The sequence below is a fragment of the Oryzias melastigma genome, linkage group LG12 (assembly GCF_002922805.2).
Source record: "Oryzias melastigma strain HK-1 linkage group LG12, ASM292280v2, whole genome shotgun sequence".
Lineage (NCBI taxonomy): Eukaryota > Metazoa > Chordata > Actinopteri > Beloniformes > Adrianichthyidae > Oryzias > Oryzias melastigma.
In genome coordinates, this window is record NC_050523.1 from 17,102,375 (window position 1) to 17,123,828 (window position 21,454).

Below are 21,454 nucleotides of genomic sequence, written 5' to 3' on the forward strand. Positions count from 1 at the left end.
TGGCTCTCTGAATATGTATATCTTAATGTGCATCGTCTCTATCATATAAATAAACGTATACATAAACTGAATGTTTGCTTGTGTTTTTGCAATATTCATGTCTTCCACTAGATGTCAATGCTGTTCAAGCCAGGCCATTTCGGTGCCCAACTCACCACAATGATTTAATATTTATTTTAAATGTAACTAATAATTACAAGGATAATAATAAAATTGCTTGTTAATGTTTAATAACTCCAAAATGCACAGAAAAATGTAAATATCTAAAACTGAAATTATTTCTCTCTCTAAGTAATGCCATTATTGAACTGGCAAGTTAAATATTTAATAATACTGTACTACAACCTTATTTGCATTTTATTTGTGCATTCAAATATTTTGATTTCCCTTCAAAAACTGCTTTTTGGAAAGATTTCCAGACCACAGGAGCGGAAGTTTGGCTCTAATAGCCGGAAGTCGTCATCACTGTTTTTGTTGCTAGTGGGGACTGTTGTGTTGTGAAAATGGCGACGCCTCGTCGCTCCTCTCAGCAGCAGTCAAACTCCCTGCTGTCTTCCCCGCCCCGCAGCTCCTCTCTCCCCGTCACACTGCCCGGCTCTCCTGCGTCTCCCACCGAAGATGCCGCCCCGCTTCCCCGCGGTGCAAATGCGACGGAGAGCGTGGCTGACGGTGAGGTAACGCCGGCCTCTCCCAGCAGCACCTCCCCATCTCCGGCCCTCACAGCCAGCAGCAGCAGCTCCAGCAGCAGCAGCAGCAGGATTAGCAGCAGCGCTAGCTCCCCGACCGCTACCACCACCGAAGGAAGCGACACCAGTCCAGGTTCCCCGCCCAGCTCTGGTAGCGGTAACACCGGGAGTAGCAGCAGCGGGGACGGCAGTGCTTATGGAGCCTTCAGGGAGCTGTTTGAAGCCTGTCGGAACGGCGATGTTTCCAGAGTCAAGAAACTTGTGGATACTATGAACGTGAACGCCAAAGACATGGCTGGACGCAAATCCACGCCCCTGCACTTTGCTGCAGGTAAACAAAAGCTTTAGGAAAATAACGGTTTATTATGCAAATAATTATATGACATTGATTGACCAGCAGATATTTTCCCTTTTTTTAAACCTCAGAGTAGTATTTAAGCATCATAAAATAAAACATTAATTTGTCAATAAATTCAGAATAATTTGGCATGATTATGTTTTGACACGACCTGTTTCATACTACTGAAATAAAACTTAGTCAAACAAGCTAAGTTATTGCCCAACTTAATCGAAGAACAGAAAGAAAAAAATAGCAACAATGCTTGGAATATTTTTCTAAAGCTTTTTATTTTGAATGTGAAACAACATTTGAAAATTACTGAACTTTTGTGTGTTTGAATCGTTCTCTCCCTACTTTGTCTCAGGTTTTGGGCGGAAAGATGTTGTGGACCACCTGCTCCAGACGGGTGCTAATGTGCACGCCAGAGATGATGGGGGTCTGATCCCGCTTCACAACGCCTGCTCCTTCGGTCATTCTGAGGTCATCTGTCCTAATTTATATTGTTTATGTATTCGAAAATCCCCTTTTTTATCTTAATGTATTTTATTGTGATTTTTAAACTTTTAAATCATGGATAAATTCTTTATTAAAATATATAACTTAAAGTGTAAAACACAAGATGAGCAAAAACCATTAAAATCACAATATGGGATTTTTTTTACATGCAAAGAAGTGTTTTTTTAGGATTGTTGACCATTAAATAGTTAACTTTTTTTATGAAAACTTCTGCCCATTTAGATGTTTTAGACAGTGTAAGCCGTATTCTGCAAAAAGGGAGGTAGAAAGCTTTAAAAATCACACTTAGATTGACATTATTGACATTTTATCATGCAAATGAGCATCTTTTTTTCATAACTTTGAGCAAACCATCACGTATATTTAGGGCAAAAGCTTCCAGTTGTTCTGAAAAGGAGGGGGGTCTCAGTTCTCAGTGCCATGATTAGCTAACTGCTTAAGCTGTCAAAATTGTCTGAGCTGTAACATTTATTTTTTACCATACACATTTAATCTGAAAAGAATCAGCTTTGTACAGTTTGTTTTGAAGAATAAAAACCTCATTTTTTTCCAACAAAAGAGTTCCACCAAAACTCTTAGAGCTGATAAATGCTAATTTTGAATAATTATTAACAAACATTTTTAAGGTCTTCTCCGATGAAAATGTTGTTTTTACCATGCCCTTGTGGCATTTTCTGATGATATAAAATTAAGCTAAAAACTGCAGTTGTGATTATTCAATTTATTCAAAATGTCGGGAATCGGGAGCAGATGAAAAATGCCGTTAGTAAAAGCTCGTAAGTTTGATGTAGGTCTAACAGCGTCGCTGTTCTGCTTCATTCTGATGCCTCCACTCGCAAACAAATAGATCCGTGTGCGTCTGTCTATTCCTCGTTCGAGCTGACATCTGGCTTTAACCTGTACGGCTGGATAGCTCCAATATTTCTTGCCATTTTTGATGCACTGGTAATGTTAAGTCACAGTTGTGAGGGGCTGTAAGCTAGTGGGAGAGCGTGTAAACAAATGCGAAGGAGTGTGCTCACTCCTCACCCACAACCCAACCCACATATCGAATTTCTTATGAACTTCTGCTGTTCAGGAGAAACTATGTCCTTAAAAATGATGCCAGCTTATTTTTGGTTTTAAAACAGGAAAATCATATTTAAAAGACCACTGTGAATGCTTTAATAATAGATAAAAATATGATCATAGTGGGACTTAAAGACAAAGTAGTATTCATTCCATCTTAAAGTATAAAAACAAATGTCTCAAACTTTGTTGGAGTGAATAAAAGTCCTCATGCGTAGTATAAAAATCTGTTTTCAGGTGGTGTCTCTGCTGCTATGTCAAGGGGCGGACCCGAACGCACGAGACAACTGGAACTACACACCGCTGCACGAAGCTGCTATCAAGGGCAAGATAGACGTCTGCATAGGTGAGTGCATACAAACCCAGAGCTGCAAATGAAAATGTTGGAGTATTTTTTTTATTGTTGTCGTTTTCCTTATTCAGTTTGAATCTGTCAATCATACGCAGAAAGCAGAGGTAGAAACGGTTGAGGATTGGTTGCCACGGCATTGCTGTGTTGTTGCATCGTCCCCTTTGGGAACAATGAAAACCATCGGTTTCCTCTGTGGTTTCAATTCATTCTCTCGCTCCTATTGTTGCACTGTGGCTTATTTTATTTATTTATTTTTACAGAAAATTACCTTAAGTGGGTTTAAATTAATATGTGTGGCTGGACACACCCTTGAGTTTCATATAATCCTTCATTTAACTTCAGAAACTGTGATGACCCACCCAACGGGTGGATGCTGTTTCCCATTATGCGTAATGGAGCAAATGTCCTGTAAAGTGCAGTCACGGAGCCAGCGTCTATTCTTAGTCGCCACTCACAGGGGATGCAGGAGCTTTGACGTATGTCTCGCTGGGAATTCACTTTACATCTGTGGAGGGATGTTTGAAAACCTCAGGGAAGTGTTGCAGCTCTGAGAGCCCACCTGCTCCAGCCTCTGTCTCCACATCGTTGTTGTCACGTCAGTCAGCCTGTCAGATGGAAAAGTGGCTGTTTCGATCAGCCTGATTGATATCCCAACACCTGAACAGAATTACTGACACAAAAAGGGACAGGTATTCATAAAGTTGTATTTCCTTCCTGTGATGTTATTTGAGCAGTGTTTGTTGTTCATAAAATCTACAGGCTGTAGGAGGATTTCAATAGAAACATTTCTTAAACTAATATGCGTGTAAAAAAATGTGAAGAATAGAAAAAGGTACATAATATTCTGCCTCCAGAAATCTCTATGATAAAAAAAATAAATATAAAAAAATTGAACTTATTTTTATTTTACTGTTTTCCAAGCAAGTATTTTTTTCTTATTCTCTTGTTTATATCTTAATTTATTTGATTCATAAATAATTAATGAGGCTAAAGATGAGTTATTTCCGTTTTTAATTTAAAATACTTAAAAAAAAAAACTAAAAATCTAGACAAAATACTGAGTGAGTCATATTAGAAATCCGACGAGGAAATCGACTATTATTTTATTTTGGGATGGAGACCAACATGATTTTTCCACGATAACAAGCACCGTCAGTGTCTACAAATTGTGGAAACTCTGCCGTTCTCCCACCCTCCAACGCTGCGAGAGGGAAGCAGTTCAGAATAGACAGACATGCCCCCACCTATGAGCAGTTGATCTCCCCCCCAAAAAATGTTTTACTATTTTTCACAAACACAATAAAGAAAATGTATGAGAAAAAAATAACAGAATTCCAGGAAAAATGTAAGATAGACAGCAGTGAGAAATACTTATTTTTTGGGCTGCCTTGTGTGATTTTTAGCCTGGATTGTTTTGTATTTTCACTCAAAAACATGTTGTTTAGTTTGTTGACAAATTTTATTCTTGTTGTTTTTTATGAAATTACACCTAAAACTTTAATTCTATGTAATAAAACCAGTTTGTTAAACATTTGGGGGTTTTAACAGCAAAATTGATCCCATTTGTCCAGATGGAATTTTCTATTTTCTACTGTAACTAAAAATAAAACTCAATGGCAGTTAATTGCAATGAATTTTTTTCAGATTTGTGATTAATTAGTTTTTTTTTTAATCGATTCCCGGCCCTAGTTAATACATTTTTTGTCGATTCCTGGCCCTAATTTTTTTCTATGATTTCTTTTAACTTAAGCTTTCCTTTTTCATCCTAAAAATGTGCTTTTGCCTGCTTGCCTGGTTTACTGTTAGCCTATCATTGCTGTACCTGCATTTTAATTGGTTAAAATAAAAAATAAACACGAAATTCTCTAACAATTCCTCTTTAGTTTTTTTTTTTTCAATTAACATATTTGCTCTGAACTGCAAAAAATATAAATATATATAAAAAAAACATCAGCTTACGAAGCTGTCAAAGTTTTCTTTCTTTTTTGCAGTGTCACCTTAGTTTTTACTCTTTCTATCAACTTAATTAAGATAAAAACCTTTAAAGTTAGATTTTGGAAAAATAATCATCTGCTTTTATCCTTTTTCTAGCTTTGTGAACATCAGTTATCTTTCTGTGCTGGTCAGCTGCTCAGAGGATTGAAGGAGTCTTAGCATTTTAAAATGCCTGAAATATTCCCCATTTGATCCTCTCTGACCTCTATTAGGATAGCTCTGCAGAGCTGATGACTATTTAACAGCTGTCTAAGACCTCAAACCTGTGGTTTGCAACATTTATGTGTAATATCTCCAGTCTGTTTTTTTATTTATTCTATTATTTAAACCATGAATACCATGATAATTTTTCTCTTATTGGAAAGAATCGTCCTTATCAGTTGTGTTTTGGCCTCTTCAAGTGAAGTTTGAGGAAGTACGTCCCTTAACTCTACTGTGAAACAGACGGTCCTGTGGAGGATCTGGGCTTACTGTCAAGAATTCTCTCCAAGCAAGCTGGTGTACACATCTCTGCATGCTGCATAGGTGTGTGAGTTAGGGCATCCACTCCTTGAAAGTGCAGTTTGATAATAGGTTAAAACAATTCTGTATTCTGTAAAAATGATGAAAATATGAGAAAGCTCATGGCTTCAATTGTGAGTCCCGCTCTTCCGGCACAATTGAAAAAAGGAAAAAGAAAATCATCTCTATCATCTTAATCGTCTCTATCTCGGATGTGAACGTCCTTGACTGCAGTAATGGATGGCCCTTTTCAGCTTCACATTTCACAAGCATAAGGAAGACTTTTTTTTTGTAAGAAAGTGAAATTAGTTTTTATATCTCATAAAGTCGCCTAAGTAATTCAACTAAATTGGCTTCCCATTTAGTCAAAGCACACAATCAATATAATTCTAATTCATTTAACTATAAAAAAGTAAAACTGAATAAAAGCTTGTCTTTTTTTCGCATCAAGAAAAGTCTCTTGACATTTTGTACTTTGTCTACCAGCAGAAGCTTTTTGACAACCTGCTCAGTCAAAAGATGAGTCGGTTCTGATCTGACTCGAAATTTTAACAAACAAACAAAAACCCTCAACTGTATAGGATTTCAAGATCTTTGAAATACAACACCAACATTTTTTTCTGTGCAGTTTGAGGTCTGCTACTAGATGATCTCATACGACATTACCTTATATTCTCACAAATCTCGTCTGACTTTTGTTGTCTTGATGATGTTTTATGCGCTCAAAAATTAATCAAAAAAACATCTGCATGCCTGTCTGCCTGAGGTTGATTTGTGGATAGTGACAGCAAAAATCATCACATAGTTGTTTCATAATCATTTGAGCTGATGGTAATTAAGAAGCATTAGCTGCATCTGAAAAAAGCTGCCAAAAAAACTGTCTAAAATCTCCATGTTTGGCCCCAATTTGCCCTTTTCTTTGATCTAATGGTTTGTCCTCTTTCACACTATTGTGAACCACTACAGGATTTACTCTCAAGGTGATCATGTTTAAGTGGACCAGAGTTTGATTTAGCTTTATTCCAGAGATCTGGTCCTGCCAGTGATCTTAAGTGAGGTTGTTTTAAAATATCAAAGCAATATTTATGGTAGCATAATGATCTCTACTAAACAAAAAAAATCAGAAAAATAATAAAAAAAATTGCTAGTAAGCAAATAACATTGAAGAAAAACAGTTGGCTCATACTAAGGGAGAATCCAAATTCTTCCCCTACCTCTCTAAGGCTTCTCCCTACCCTACATTTAGCCCTCTAAACAGAGAGTTATGGAAAACTAGTGTCTTCAAATTCGGACGTCGCTACCACTTGATGACGTCATCAAAAGTCACCAGTGATGTATGATGGCGCAGAGCTGCTAGCGCCTGGAAACGCTTAAGAACATAAGTTTTATATCTTTTAAAAGGTCATGTTAAAACAAAAAGGTCACGACTTAAATTTAAACGTAAACTTCCATTCTTCAGAGCACACTCCCGTGAAGAAATACACTTGACTAGATCACCCACATGACGTAGGGCTCTGCATCCCTCCATGGTGAAGGTTAACCCTTGGAATTATTTTGGACAACCGACCCCTTCAAATGCCCCTACAGTTGGAGGGTAGGGAGAAGCTGTAGGTGAAGAGTTTGGATTCAGCCTATACTAAACCTGGTGTAATGTAATATACAATAGTAAATCTATCAAATTTAACACAACACATATTTTATATATTCAGTATAAACATATACAAATGTACATAGGGATGAAACGATTCACTTTCTCAATGATTCAGTTCACTGGTGTAACATACAGTTTGGTTTTAAACCAAAAATTGAAGCTTCCCGAGCAGCAACGTATACAAACTTCTTCAAAAACAGATTCCAGGTTAATTTCATGCAGGTTCATCCAGTCGGTCTGCAATATTAAGGTTTCTAATGCTTTGTTTGTAGTCAAAATCGCCTTCTTTTCGCATTTTTTGGATCCAGATATTCAGCTGTTTTCAACTTTTTGGATCTTCTTTAATGTAACTATGTAAACATTTTCCAGAATACTTTTTTTGTAGTTTGCATTGCACAGCCTTCATACATGAAATATATGCTGATTTTTCCATCAGTATTGTGAATGACAGAACCATCAAGACCAAAACAGTTGAGCTGACGCTTGTCAAAATAAAATAAGCATTAGATTATGGATGTCATTCCAGCCTGCTTTTTGTTCATGAGTGTTGAAGTTTGGTGTTGTGAGCCTGAACAGATTAGGCTTTCATTTGGTTGGGCATTTGCCATAAAGCTAGCTCAAATTAAGAGATTTCTGGGAACTTTTAAGCAGATTTCTGATGTTACATAATACGTTACTCTCTGCTATTAATAAATGGTTCGTTCTGTTTCAGGTTTTTTTTTTTTTTTTTTTTTTTTGCTGTCTGTAAGTTGCTTTCTGAACTGCAACAAAACAGGCACTCTTCTTTGTCTCTTTTTTAATTAAGACAATAATCTTTTTCTTTGGAGAATTTTAGAAAGGCTTTGATGATGATGATGGAGAACTCTCACATCTGTTGTGCTCTAGTATCAGGAACCACTGTGTGTTTTGTTAATTTTTGAAGAAAACATGTTTTTTTTTTATGGATGACTGAGGGTTTAAGAAAATCAATCTGCATACCCCGCAAGCTCATTTTCTGTTAGTTAGCTCCTGATTGGTTGCAGGCATTGCAGATATTTATGAAACAGCAAATCTGACATTGTCCTGGCAACTAATCTCATTTCAGAAAGGATTTAGGTTGTTTTGTAGCTATTATTGGAAAACCACAATCACTGGAGAGGAAAGCGAACGGCATGAGATGCTGTCGTTTGTGAAACAGTTAGAAATTATCCGTGCTGGATTGATTAATTCATACAGTTCCGACTTCCACGAATTTGTTTCTATCAGTTTGTTATTTCTCTCTGCATCAGTATGAACATGTTTTAGTCCTCCTATTGTTAGGAATCTCAGTTTGTTGTTGAGTGGAATTAGATTGGGGTGGAGGGGTGATTGTGTCATGGTAAGTTATCGTTGTGGAGGGTGATTGAAGATCCACTCTGATCATCTTTTGATTTAATTTAAAAGTGTTCTCAGTGGGTTTTTAATTATGATCATGGTGGTTTTTTTTTTGGCTAAATCAAAGACTCAGTTTCTGCAGAGCGGCAGGAGCTCATTAGAAATGTCACCTTTGAGTTTTAGGTAGGACTGTTTGTGCAGAGTAGGACCACCCTCACTTTCCATCAGCCATCTGTTTACACTCTCTCGTTAGCTAAAAGCCCTCACACCCCCAACTTATCATTAGTGGTACAGGAAAAATGGAAAGCAGTCGTACATTTTTGATCCAGATATCAGCTCAGACGAGAAAACGAAGATGTTTATGGATCTATTTGTCTGCAAGTGGATGCATCAGATTGGAGCGGAGCAGGGTGGCTGTGGCTTGCTGTTACGTCACACCCATAATCTTTTTTTCAACTGCATTTTTCATTGATTCACAGCAATTTGAATAAATAAATACTCAAAAATGCTATTTTAAGCCTTATTTTCTTTATATGTCCTCATCCATCATGGGAAAATACCACAAGAACATGTCAAAAGCACAATTTTCATTGGAGTGCGTCTTAAAAGACTGTCAAAACTTGTGCGCCACCTCATAATAGATACTTGATGATCTCCTCTCCTTCACAAGTGTATTAAAGCAGGCCAGCGTCAAATTCACAGGAGTCAGAGGGCGTTTGCTGCCAGAGCTTTAGCAATCACAATAGTCGGAAGTAAAGTGAAGAGCAAGGCATTGAGGGAATTGACACTAGCACCCTCACAACAGTTCATTTAAAACACAGCCGCACCGGTAGTTTATAATTCAGCTCTCACTTCTTCTCTATCTCTACTCTATTCTCTCATCAAATTCTCATGTGTTGTGTTGTTCTTTCCCCTTTCCCCTCTTTTTGTCCTCTATCCTCTCCCGACTCCTGAGTCCCCCTCCCTGCCTTCCCTCCCCTCCTCCCCTCTCATTTTGCTCTCCGCTGCACCGCTCGGTTAGTGTGGAGAGGCAGGAGTCTCTCCACTCGCTCCTCCGTGCCGCTGTCTCTACTGGATTGGCTGTAGTTGCCCGCCTTCCTCCCTTTTTTTCCTCCTGCTTTCACTCATCTTCTTGGCTCAGTCGTAGCCTCCGCTCCTCAGTGGAAGTGTGATGTGTTACATTGCAGTTTAATTAGGTCCGCCGTTTTTTTTTTCCGCCGGTGCGCCGTGGTGTGTGTCTCGCTCTGCTTTTGTTGTGGCATGTCTGTTTACATCAGCGGCATGGCTCGCAGAGCAGGGGCAGCCAGGGGCAGCCGAGGGAGCAGCAATAGCAACAGAGGAGGAGCAGCAGAGGCGGCAGGAGGAAGAAGAGAAGATACATGCAAAGTGGGACTTGTGGAAAGGCTGCCAGGAGGACCGGGAGACTCAACAAGCGGAGACAGAGGGATAGCAGAGGATCAGAGGGTAGAAAAAGAGGAGAGCACAGGCAGATCAGTTCATGGAACAGGATGGAGCTCGGCAGTGGCAGGAGGAGCTGGAGGTGGACTGGGAGGAGGCGTGTGTCGAGGAGTTTGTATGTCAGTCCAGGAGCTCAGCTACTGTCTCTGTCTGCCCTGTTGTTGTACAGTTTTACTGCAGCACGGAGCCGACCCCAACATCCGCAACACTGACGGCAAGTCTGCCCTGGACCTGGCTGAACCGTCTGCCAAGGCTGTGCTCACAGGTCAGTCTCACACAAACAAACACACAAACACTTGCTGTGTCACACTTTCCAGTTGCTCTGTTTGTTCATTTTTTGTGTTTCTGAACATTTCTTCTATTGAAAACCTCTTTTCTCCAACTCTAGCAATTTATTTATTAGGAAAAGATTTAAAGTGTATGTGGCCTGACTTAGTTTAAAGCTGTTTTTTTTAGTAGATCCCTGCTCTGCAGAACGTATAGTGCAAACATACACTGTATACAGGACAAGACAAAACAATGATGGAATCACAACAGTACAAAGAGAAGCAGTATCAGGAAACTTGTGAAGAGGGTTTAGTGTTTGCACTTGTAACTGTCTGTTAAGTGAAGCTTGAATGTTCTTTTGAAAAGACTTAATAAAGTTATAATCCTGATATATTGTGGGATCATATTCTGTGCTTAAGTGAACACTGGATTGGCTGTAGTTGCCTGTCTCCCTCCCTTTTTCTCACCTGCTTTCACTCATCATCTTTGATTAGTCGTAGCTAAGAAGACTTCTGTCTATAGGAGTTCCTGAAGGATAGTTAAGGCAAAAGTCCTCCACTCTGCTGCTTAAAGTTTTCTGTTCACAAGATCCTTGTCATATATTGGTTTTATCTCTGATACTGGTTTTTCTTTCTTTGTTTCTTTTAACTGTGATCCTTATGTTTGGTGAACAAATAAATAGGCTTTTTGATGCTTTCTCAATGTGCCAGCCTTGTGGTTTCAACATTTCAAATCGCTGTCTTGTTTAAAGAGACGTATTACTAAAAAAAAAAAAATGTTTTGTAAATAAATATAAACCATTCAGAGAATAAAGCCTCGTATCCACTGAGCTGTCCATTTTTCTTTTCTTTTTTTTTTGTGCGTTTCCATTGTAAAATGGACCCATTAATCAAAAACGGCACAAAACTCTGGGACTACTGCCGTTACAACAGCCAGTCGCGGCAAAACTACAGATCGCTCAAGAACATACATGCCCATCTGCTTGTCAGTGATCGGTTCCCATGGCAACTGGAAACAAATATAAATAAAACTAGAAAGATGATGGGGAGAAAAGCCACGCCGTTAACAAGATGGTGTTGGTACACTTTTTTAGTGAGTTCTTTTATTGTGTTTCAAATTTTTCTAGTAGGACGTAAAACATTTCTATGGGAAAGCTTATGGGAAATGGGGTGTTGTATGATAAAAGGAAATCTGAGCAGATGTCATTTGTCATTCAAGGCATCGCTGTACTTTAAACCCTTATTTTACCATTTGCCACACTACTAGCTTAACCCTTGAGCTCTCTAATGGGGTGCAGATGACCCCATCCTTATATTGATGTGTGATCGCTCCCATGACAAAGGTGGACAGGATTTAATGTTTGCCACGGACACCATTGAAGATAAAAAAATAAAAATAAAAAATCGGTGAAAAAAAAACTTCAGCATAGCTAAACATTGTTAAGTCTATGGTTAGTGTTCAGACACAACAAACATGCAGGTCAAAGCAGAACTAGATCAGCAAAGCCACTAGTAAAAATCTTTCAGATATCTGTCAGTATGGATAAGTGCCCTTTGATGCCACTATCTGCTGAAAGCAATATTGTGCAGATTTTATTGTGCATCACCAATATTATAAATCATTTACTTACCCATTGTAAAAAAAAAAATGACGGAGTCACAGGATTGCAGAGGTTGCCTTGGACAAATATCATGCAGGTGCTGCACTTTCTGAATATTCAATGTTGTTTTTAAGATGCAGGTTCTCCTGTGAGATTGATGGCTATCGCAACATCTTTCAGCACTGAACACAGATCCAAAGAGGAGCTTTCAGGGAGAAGCCACGCTGAATCTGTTGCACCTCCGCACTTGATACGCATTCAGTCAGACTGAAGCGTCAGAATGAGGCAGAAAGGTGAATTGAAGGACTCCCAATTTGCTACGGCTGCTAATATTAGTCGAGGTGCTTTCATGCTTTTATGTATGTACAAGTCCAAAGTTTGAAGGCTTGTTCTTTTTGAAGAATGTACAGGTGTGACCAAACTCGACTAAACCAGACTTTGTGTTGATATATATATATAAATTCTTCCCTCAAGTCTGGTTTTGATGAACTTGCATGGCTTGTATGTTCATTTATCTGTTATACCAATAAAGGTGACATTCTGTGCCTTGCTGCTACCTGCCTCAAAGTTCAGGGTGTTGAGAATTTGGAGATTGTATTCTGCACACCCTCTTCAGCACTCATGACATTTGAGTTTCTGTTACCTTTCTTCATTTGAACCAGTCTAGTTTTCTCTTCACAGCACAGAGCTGCTGCCTGCTGAATCCTTTCAGTATTGCTCTGTAACCCTCAGAGGTGGTTGTGCATCAAGGCCCTCGTAGATCAGCAGTTTCTTTAACTCTCCAGCCAGGTGATCTGGAACTAATAACATGCTCCATTCAAAGTCAATTACAAGCTAATATAGACGTTGACTTATATGTGCTTAAAAGCAATGTCACTGTTAGTTTATAACATTTCATTTACAGCTGTGTTTTATGCACTCGTGTTATGGTCAAATTGTGGTTTCACTGCGTCATACAGAAAGATGCCAGAAACTGTCTTGACAGGATTTTTCAGAAACTACTCTTGATATGCAGCTGCTGCAGCATCTACAGGTTTGTTCCTGTTGAGGTGGATTTCAGTGTCAAAACACAAACAATTCTTTATTTATCATCATTCATATTCTTTCAAGCACTTTGTTGTATTATCTGAAACAAAGCACCTGTAATGTGTGAGCTAGCTCAAAAAACTGAACTAGCTTTTTCAAAGTCCCTCCATCTGACTTTTGGGGTTACAGAGTTGCCAAAGCCTAGGCTAGTTACTGTCAGCCAAAGGCAGGGTACACCCATGACAGGTCACCAGTCCGTCACGGGACCACACAAGCACAAACACACTCACATTCATACTTGGGGACCGTTAAGAACCATTAATTTAGAAGGCCATGGAGGATTCAAACCAGGAGCTATGAGCTATCTAGTAATGAGCTAGATAGTGCTAACCACTACGCCACTATGGAGCTCGCTAGTTCAAAGTCCATTGTCCGCTGTTAACAATTTTTAACTTAAGCATAATTGAACATTTCTATTGAAGGACATTTGTCATTTCTTCCAATTTAATATTTTTGAATTATTATTGCAGTTTGAATACATACTATTTCTAAATGCTAACATCTGCATTAGTTTTGCATTTGATTTTTATATAAAATGCATAATACAGAATAAAGCATGCACCAGTTTCTAAAAACAGCAATTCACAATTTTTTTTTGCACCACACACTGGTTTAAAAGTCGGAAATATTTTAAGAGATACACCTTTAAAATGTTCTGCAAATGTAAGTACGAAAAACATGACAATCTAACAGCCATAAAAGCTGATATTTTCTGATTGTAATAAACAAAAAGTGTGAATCCGCTGTATGCAACTTCTTTGTATCGTCCTTGTATAAAAACATAATATGTGAGCTTGGTGTGTGGGAATAACCTGTCATAGTAAATCCATATTTCAAGGAGGACTTCTTTCTTTCAGGTTAAAGACTCTGCTTCTGTCTCTTTGCTGGCTCTTTTTGCATTAAATAAACTTCCCAAATTAATTTGGTTAGTTTGTGGGTTTCAATTTAGCTATAAAGTATTATGTGTTTCCAACTGGAGCAGCTGCTGTAGGCAGCAGGCAGATGTGGGTAAAACACGTGAGGTGAGCATCTTGACATGCATCAGGAGTGAGTCAGAGACAGATGTGGTACAGAGAATCTAGTTGTTTTCCAAAATAGTAAAACATCAATCAAAACCACATAAATAAGGCAAAAGTACTGCAAAAAATACTATAAAAAATACTCTTTTTTTTCATCCTGTCACCAGTTGACCAATGGATGGGTTCACTACTGTAGCACAAAGCCATACACAGAAATACAATGAATATTAACCACCACCCTAAAATCATGATGATATACTACATATTAGAAGGATATTTAAATGAGAATGACTCAAATCAGGTTTCCTTTAAAGACTGTCTTTGCTTCCTAATGCTGTAATACACTTGTACGGGGGTTGACCCATACAGGTGCCATGGGTTTTTGGGTTGTCTGGGCTAGTGGAAGGCCAGAGAGGGTAGCGACTGCACATTAAGGGGAGCGTAGGTGTGTTTTGCAGTTCCCTTAAGGCTTGAGCGGCCATTGTAAGGGACGTCCTGAAAATGGAATGTACCATTTTTGTGCATGTGGCAAGTGTATCGCAAAGTATTTGTAATGATAATGAAAGTTGCACCCATTTATTACGTAATTGTGATGCTGTCGTACGATGCCCTGATGCCGCACTTTAGATGTTAGTAAAGTGCACGCACATGGCTCCTTATTGACTGCGCACAAATGCTGCACACATGGGATGTGCAGGTGATACACAAGTGCCTGCAGATCATCATAACTCTTGGTTTTGTCCTGTATTCTTTATTTACTGTTCTTGAAAAATAAATTGTAAATCCCCTTTTTACATTTTTCTCAGACTAGAGAGAAGCATTATTTTCAAATGAAACCTTTTGTTCTCTACAATAATGAGAAAAAAAACTTCAAAATTAGGACGCCCTTTCATGTTCACCTTATTTTCCTTGCTGTTTGAGGATGTTGATGCTGGTTCAGTATCTGCATCTTTTGTGTTTACTCCCAAATTACACCATCACCCCCCCCCCCCCTTTTTTTTTTGGTTTATGTAGTAAACAGGATAAACACGCGATACTTCATGGAATTGCTGCACTGTGTCAAAACAGAGTTTGAAAGCCCTCCTGTGAAAAATGATTGCCCTTGGTGGCTAAAATTGAAATGAGATTGTTTGGCGAGAATGACTGAATGCTGCTGCATACGCTTACGCTGCTGCTGTAATGCAGCTGTCTTACATCGCAACTGATGAACAATAAAGCTTGAAATTCAAACGATGGAATTGGTTTTTCATGTACAAAATGTTTGGTGCACTTCGCAAAGTAAAGTAGACATTATTTCAGATTGTATATTTATGTCCTGAAAGTTGTATTAAAATTGGTAAAATACATGTTTTGGCTAAAATATCTGTCTTTTGAGTAATGCATGGAGGCTTCTCGTTGCAGCACCAGGTTATAAAGTCTGATTAAACCCTCTATCTTTCTTGCTGGGGGTATCTCATTGGCAGTTTTGTCCTGCTGCTTCAACATGCTTGCAAACATATACACAAATGACTCTTCTCTGTTGAAGGGAGCAGGCAGGTCCGGGTTGGAGAGCTCACATGTGCATACCAAACTCACGAACAAATCACTCCCGAGTGTCTGAACTGGTTGTTTTGAGATTCACACATTTTAATTAACAATCTGAATAAACATGAATTCATTGGTCAAATCTCCATTCCAAAACCAATTTTGTTTTCTATCAGAGCGCTTTTGGTAAATAATGAGGAGCTGGTTTTTAAAATAATGGTTCATTCTATGGTAAAAGCACCAGATTTGGTATGAATGTACCTTCAGATCTCTTTCAGAAGAGCATATCAGGCATGAGGAAATTCAATCTTTTAAAATGTATTTATAATATATAAAATATACATATAATAGTATTCTGTAGGTACCCCTCAAGTTTAAAGACTGCATTTTGTGCATTAACAGCCCATATTGTTGAGACTGGGGCAAATAGACACCGAATACTTTTGTATGTCTATAGTGTGATCTTTAGAAATGGCGAGCATGCTTTTCTGAAATAGGGGATCCTAAGGTACATCTGAGTCAAAGATGGTGCTTTGTACCACAAAATGCGCAATTTGTTTGAAACATCAATCTACCATCTCCATTAAAAAATAAATAAATTGAGTAAAGAACCTAGAGTTTTCAATATGAATGTTTTCATTAAAAATGCTAAAATAATTTCTGAACAGTGTCAAAACTTTAGCGCGGTATTTCTGTTGCCTCATCTTTAAATGATGCACAAAGGACTTTTATCTCCTTAAAAATCTACCCAAAAATTGTTTTATGTTCGTAAAAAAATACAAGAAATTGTTTTATAGAAAAATCAGTCCATTGTTGTAATGGATTTACAATATTAATATAATGTGGGGAAAGAAAGCTTAGTCAACTTGTAATTAAATTCTTAGCAAAATTTGAGTTCAATAAACAAAAGGAATATCTGTAAAATGAAGTGGGGAAGAGAAAAGGTGAAGGACAGGAAGCAGATTACATTGTTGATGCTTCATTTAATGTCTTTAAAATGTTAGTGTTTGTATTTTTTATATTTTGCTGCTGAAACACATTACTTCACATCTAAATAAATGCAAATACACTCGCCCGTCACTTTATAAGGGACACAGTATTTAGATTAGTATTTTTTGTTGTTATTAGATTTTTCATATTGAAATATATTTGTAATTTTGTGATCTTATACTTATAATTTATAATTATGTGATGAACTTTAGTGTTGTGTTATGACACAGTTGCATATTAAAGGTACATATTTTCATTGAATGTTACTTTTGATTAAAATAGATTTTGGTGCAAAGTGTAGCAACAGATTTAAGTGTACTGCCTGCAGCTTCATTGTTTTCAAGCACTTTGTGACTCAGCAGCAAGGAAAGATTGCTTTTCTTTCTTTCTTTCTACCTATTATGCTTGTGATTCGTGATATTATACCGGTATGTTAAAAAAGGAGAAACGACTGGCAAGAGATGCAGTTAAAAAACAAACAAACAAAAAAACAAAACAAGACCATGTGCGTCATGATGAATCAGCAGCACCTGGAGCTAAACAACCTCCATTCCATCCATATAATAAGAAGATGGCTGGTTTTGCTGGAGACAAAAAAAACAAACAATAAAACAACTTTGTTAAAATAAGGAGAATGATGGTAATGTTGATCTAATTGATATGTTTTGATTAATGATGGTGTACGTTTTAAGCCAGCTGCTTAAAATGCAATGCACTTTCAGGAAGATTTTATCTTTCTGATAACATCTTTCAGCCCCTCCTTAGTTTGTTGTGTAGTAAGAGCACAGGACTCCATTTTCCGAGTTTATCACTCCCATTTAAAATACTTAATTATGAGGGATATAAAGATTAATGATTTAATCCATATCATAATTTATGGTTGTTGATATAATTCATAGTCGATATTAGTTCACTTTGAATGATCCGATTCAATCCAGTTCACTGACCTAAAATTAGGGATTAACTGAAGTGAAAATTTTTAACAACTAAAACACTTGGATGAATATCAAATAGTGACCAAGTATCAAATAGATATGTTGAGTTTCTCTTTATTTTTTAATATTGTAGTAATAGCCAAGAATACATTTTATACATTTTTCATATAAAACAAATATTTATTTTTTATATTTCATCATTCAAGCCTTTCCAGTAACTGTGCTAGTGCATTTCATAAGGCTAGGCAAAGCATAGATTCTGACCTCTGCTGTAGACATTCCAACATAGAAATTCATTCCATTACCTTTTTCGCTATGCTGTCCACTTTGGGGCTATCCCTTTAAATTTTCTTTCAAACATTTCGGACTCAGAAGGAGTGACATAAAACATATGTGTGCCACTAACACGCTAGCCTTCCTTTTAGCCCCCGCAACCGTCTTTTTCTCGTATTCCTCATGCAGGTCTGGGTGTTTCGCTTTTGAACGCTTGATTAATGCAGATGTGGTGAAAGTTTTGGCTGATGAACTGCCTGACGACAATTTAGTTCCGCAGCCACTGCAAACTGTAGATCTTTTATTGCTGTCAAGCACTTTGAAATATTTCCACACAGTTGACATTTTAAAGAAGGCGCTAGATTGCGGATGTACGTTAATGTGTACGGCAAGCGACAGGGGTCAGTAATCACGTGCCACTATTCGGCCTCATATCCACCAAAGCCGAATGCTGTTTTTTGCTTTTTTTTTTTTTTTGCAATATTCAGCCAAATACAGTTGGTTGCCAAATATTCGCTGCATTCCTACCTAAAATTGTTCCAGAACATCTTTAGCCAAAAATTAAACTACTGTGACTCAGAAATAAAGACCTGGTACTGAACAATAGAGGTGAAGTTTTCCAGATTCCTTGTATTTCTTGCAAGATAATCAAGTGTAAATTAAATATGTGTTCAAACAAGTAAACAAGAATTATGTCAAATCAATTCATATCTTAGTTTCATAAAGTTCAGCCCACTGTTGTTTTTCCACATCAAAATAATACTAACAGAATATTATGAGAACATTCTACCACACTGTTTGGTCACACTTCTTTGCAAACTTCAAAGTGCATTTTTTGCTGAATTGCATGTGTGTTGTCCGCTGTGATGGGACATAATAAACCTACCATGCCTCAATCCAATGGTATTTTTCAAGATTGATATAATCAATTTTCTTCATTTTGAAATGCTTTTATAATGGTAAAGGCCAATTCGATTAACAACTTGCCTTAGACAGATCAATCTGGTTGGATCCAATGACCATTACACCCCTATTAATTACGTCTCGCTTCTGTCATTGGAGCTGATTTAGACCTTTTTTTAGAACAAGCTGTTGGAACATCAAACTGAAGTAGTTGATTGGTGTTTAGGAATAAGATCAGCTGACAGAAAAGAACAAAGTTTTTTTTTTTTTTACCAGTCTCACCAATTGTGAAATAGATTGGATTTAATTTTGAAAGGTTGATTTTCTTCATGAGGAATACTCAAAGAAAAGAAATATTGATTACAACAAAGGTTTTTGGCTGTATACAAGAGTGAAACTCTCCATTGGCGTGATCAGTGTGGAAAACAATAACAAAAATTAATGTTTTCTCTGCAAAAGTTTCCCAGCATTTGTTCAGAGTTGTCTGTTTTTAAATATTTTAAACTGTTCTTAAAAAGTGCAGATCTGACATCATGCAATCAGGATGCTCACTTAGAACAACTTTGCATTGATTTGCAGTTCTCTTAGAGAAGTTCCAGCAAAAAGTCTGCTGCAGCATAACAAAGCAGCGGGTCAGATTTACTGGGGAGGGGATCAGTTGCCATGATTTATACCACAGATCCAATCACTGTCCTGTCAGGACTACAGTTATCTGCGGTGTCAGCAAGTCTTACCAGGCCTCTGTCTCAAAGTTTTGCTTCAGATGACATTTCAGTGTCTTAAATGTGAAGCCATTTGAAAGGTCTTTGTAATTACGCTGCAAACTTAAATACTATTTCATACTCTGGTTGCATTGTTTTCAATCAATCAGTAGTAAAATCAGTAGGGATTTTATTTGTCATTGTTTGATTCATGCACTTTATTATATTCTTGTTGGTGCTGTGTCGAAGAAAAAACAAACTATTAATTGCTTTCACCTGTCAGTTATTTAGGTTTTTCTTTAATTTGCCACCTGCCTGTTTCTAGCGGCAGACGCTAATTATCTAAACATGCGCCCCATCGCACGTAGAAGGATTCTAACAGTTGTAATTAATGTAGCAAGTGGTGCATTTAGTGCAGCGCTCAAAGTAAACCATTTGAGTATCAAAAACATGAGACAGGTTTAGTTAAAAGTGTCAGAAAATAAAAGAATACTTGGACATCTTGTCCTGTAACATACCTTGTTCGATGCAGAGGCTCTGCTCTTTTCTTCCTCTTAGCTGCAGGCCAGCGCAGCTTTCATTTCACTGTACGGTGATGAAAGGTTATATTGAGCCATAAATTAGCTATACTGCTCTGCCACATCCAACTGGCTACTCTCCGAAATGATAAACTCCTTCTCCGTGTTGGAAGAAGATGTGCAACGAAAACACAAAGCAAATTACTTTTTAAAATGTGGCCTCAAACGCCCCCAGTACTGTTAGTATATCAGAGGGCATCTATACAGCATTCAGCACGTTAATGTTTGGCGAAGCTTATTACCACGTGTTTCCACATCAGTGGGAATATTAGAAAAAGGGTGCAGCTGTCTCGTCTTCGTTCCAGCTTTGTTCTTAGAAGCCCCCTCGAAACCATCTTGTCTATAATCAACCAGAGTGGTCTATAGACTCTTTTTTTCAGTTAGACAGAAATGTCAGATGCAAAACTATCCACATCACACACCAGGGGCACCAGCTCACAGACACAAGTGCACTCTCTATGAAGATTATTTGCATGAAACAAGCTGCAGACATTTGTTTCCGGCTGAGTTTGCATATTACATTGCTTAGTCACCAAATAAATGCTGATTCGCATTCCCCCTGTTTCATTTAGATGGGATTTAAAATGTGTCCATTTCTATTAAAAAACAGGGAAGTTATTACTTTTTATTGTATCTACCACTGGTAAATTAATTACATGCGGTCTTATCACTACTTGGACAGATTCATTAACATCTGGACCCCAAAGAGAGCGAAAGGGTTAAGGTGCTGTAAAAGCTCAAAGAAAAACAAAGTTATAGGTTTGGATCAGGCCAAGTTGTACAACCTGAAGGCATTGCCTTCAATCAAAAGGTGAATGAGAACCTCACTCTTCAACAGCCCATTTAATCAATTATGCACAGTAGCTGATGAATAACACACCTCAAGATTTAAACTGCGAGCGGCAGAGCTAGAATTACAGCAGCCCTGATAAAGGAGAACCACAGTGTCGGTAAACTCCTAACGTTCTTACTGCAGCTGTGTTAAAACAGGCCTTTTGCGTTCTTTACCCTAACTGGATATGACTTCTTTCCACCGCTGCTGTAAACGGGTTCATTCTCAGTGTCCTGAATTATTTAGCTTTACCCCGACTGGTTTACATCCCTCACCCGCTCATAGTCTTACAAAAATTACACTGTCTTCAATGATCCTGAATTTGTGATTCAAAATGGCAATGATTTATAGATTTGTTTTCCTGATGTTGCAGGGCCTTTTAGAGGTCAGATATGTTCCTATGTTGAGAATTGGGAATATTTACCACAGAAGTTTTCATTTGTATCTCTACAACCCATTTAAAAATAAGCATGTACACATGTTTTTTTTTTTAATGTTTTCATCTACTATTGTGAAGAAGACATATTTTTCAAGAGTCTGTTTTCCAACTCCACTTAGAAACCAGATATTAATGGAAAATTATCATGCAAAATGCTAATGTAATAATATATTAGTAAGAGATGGCTTTTATTTTTACCAGGGCTAAAAGGACCATATCTACCATTACATTTTAGAAGAAGTAGTGATTGGCATCAAGTCTCAACACCAATAATGCAAAAATACTGATTAGAAAAACTGCTCATTTTTATTGCTTTCAGTCCCGGACAAGACTTAGGCGTGGTCAGAGTCCAGGCGTGGGCCGAGGCAGGAGGCAGGCAGGTAACCG

General features: G+C 37.8%; 1 protein-coding gene across 1 annotated transcript in view; it reads left to right on the forward strand.

The window, feature by feature from the left end:
* The first annotated feature begins 438 nt into the window (after positions 1 to 438).
* LOC112163056 (poly [ADP-ribose] polymerase tankyrase-1) overlaps positions 439 to 21,454 on the forward strand; it is an 86,905-nt gene continuing 65,889 nt past the window's right edge. The window contains exons 1-4 of the mRNA XM_024299167.2: positions 439 to 1,017; positions 1,391 to 1,506; positions 2,848 to 2,956; positions 10,090 to 10,185. Coding sequence (XP_024154935.1) covers positions 504 to 1,017; positions 1,391 to 1,506; positions 2,848 to 2,956; positions 10,090 to 10,185 — 835 coding nt within the window. The 5' untranslated portion in view covers positions 439 to 503. The remainder of the gene's footprint in view (positions 1,018 to 1,390; positions 1,507 to 2,847; positions 2,957 to 10,089; positions 10,186 to 21,454) is intronic.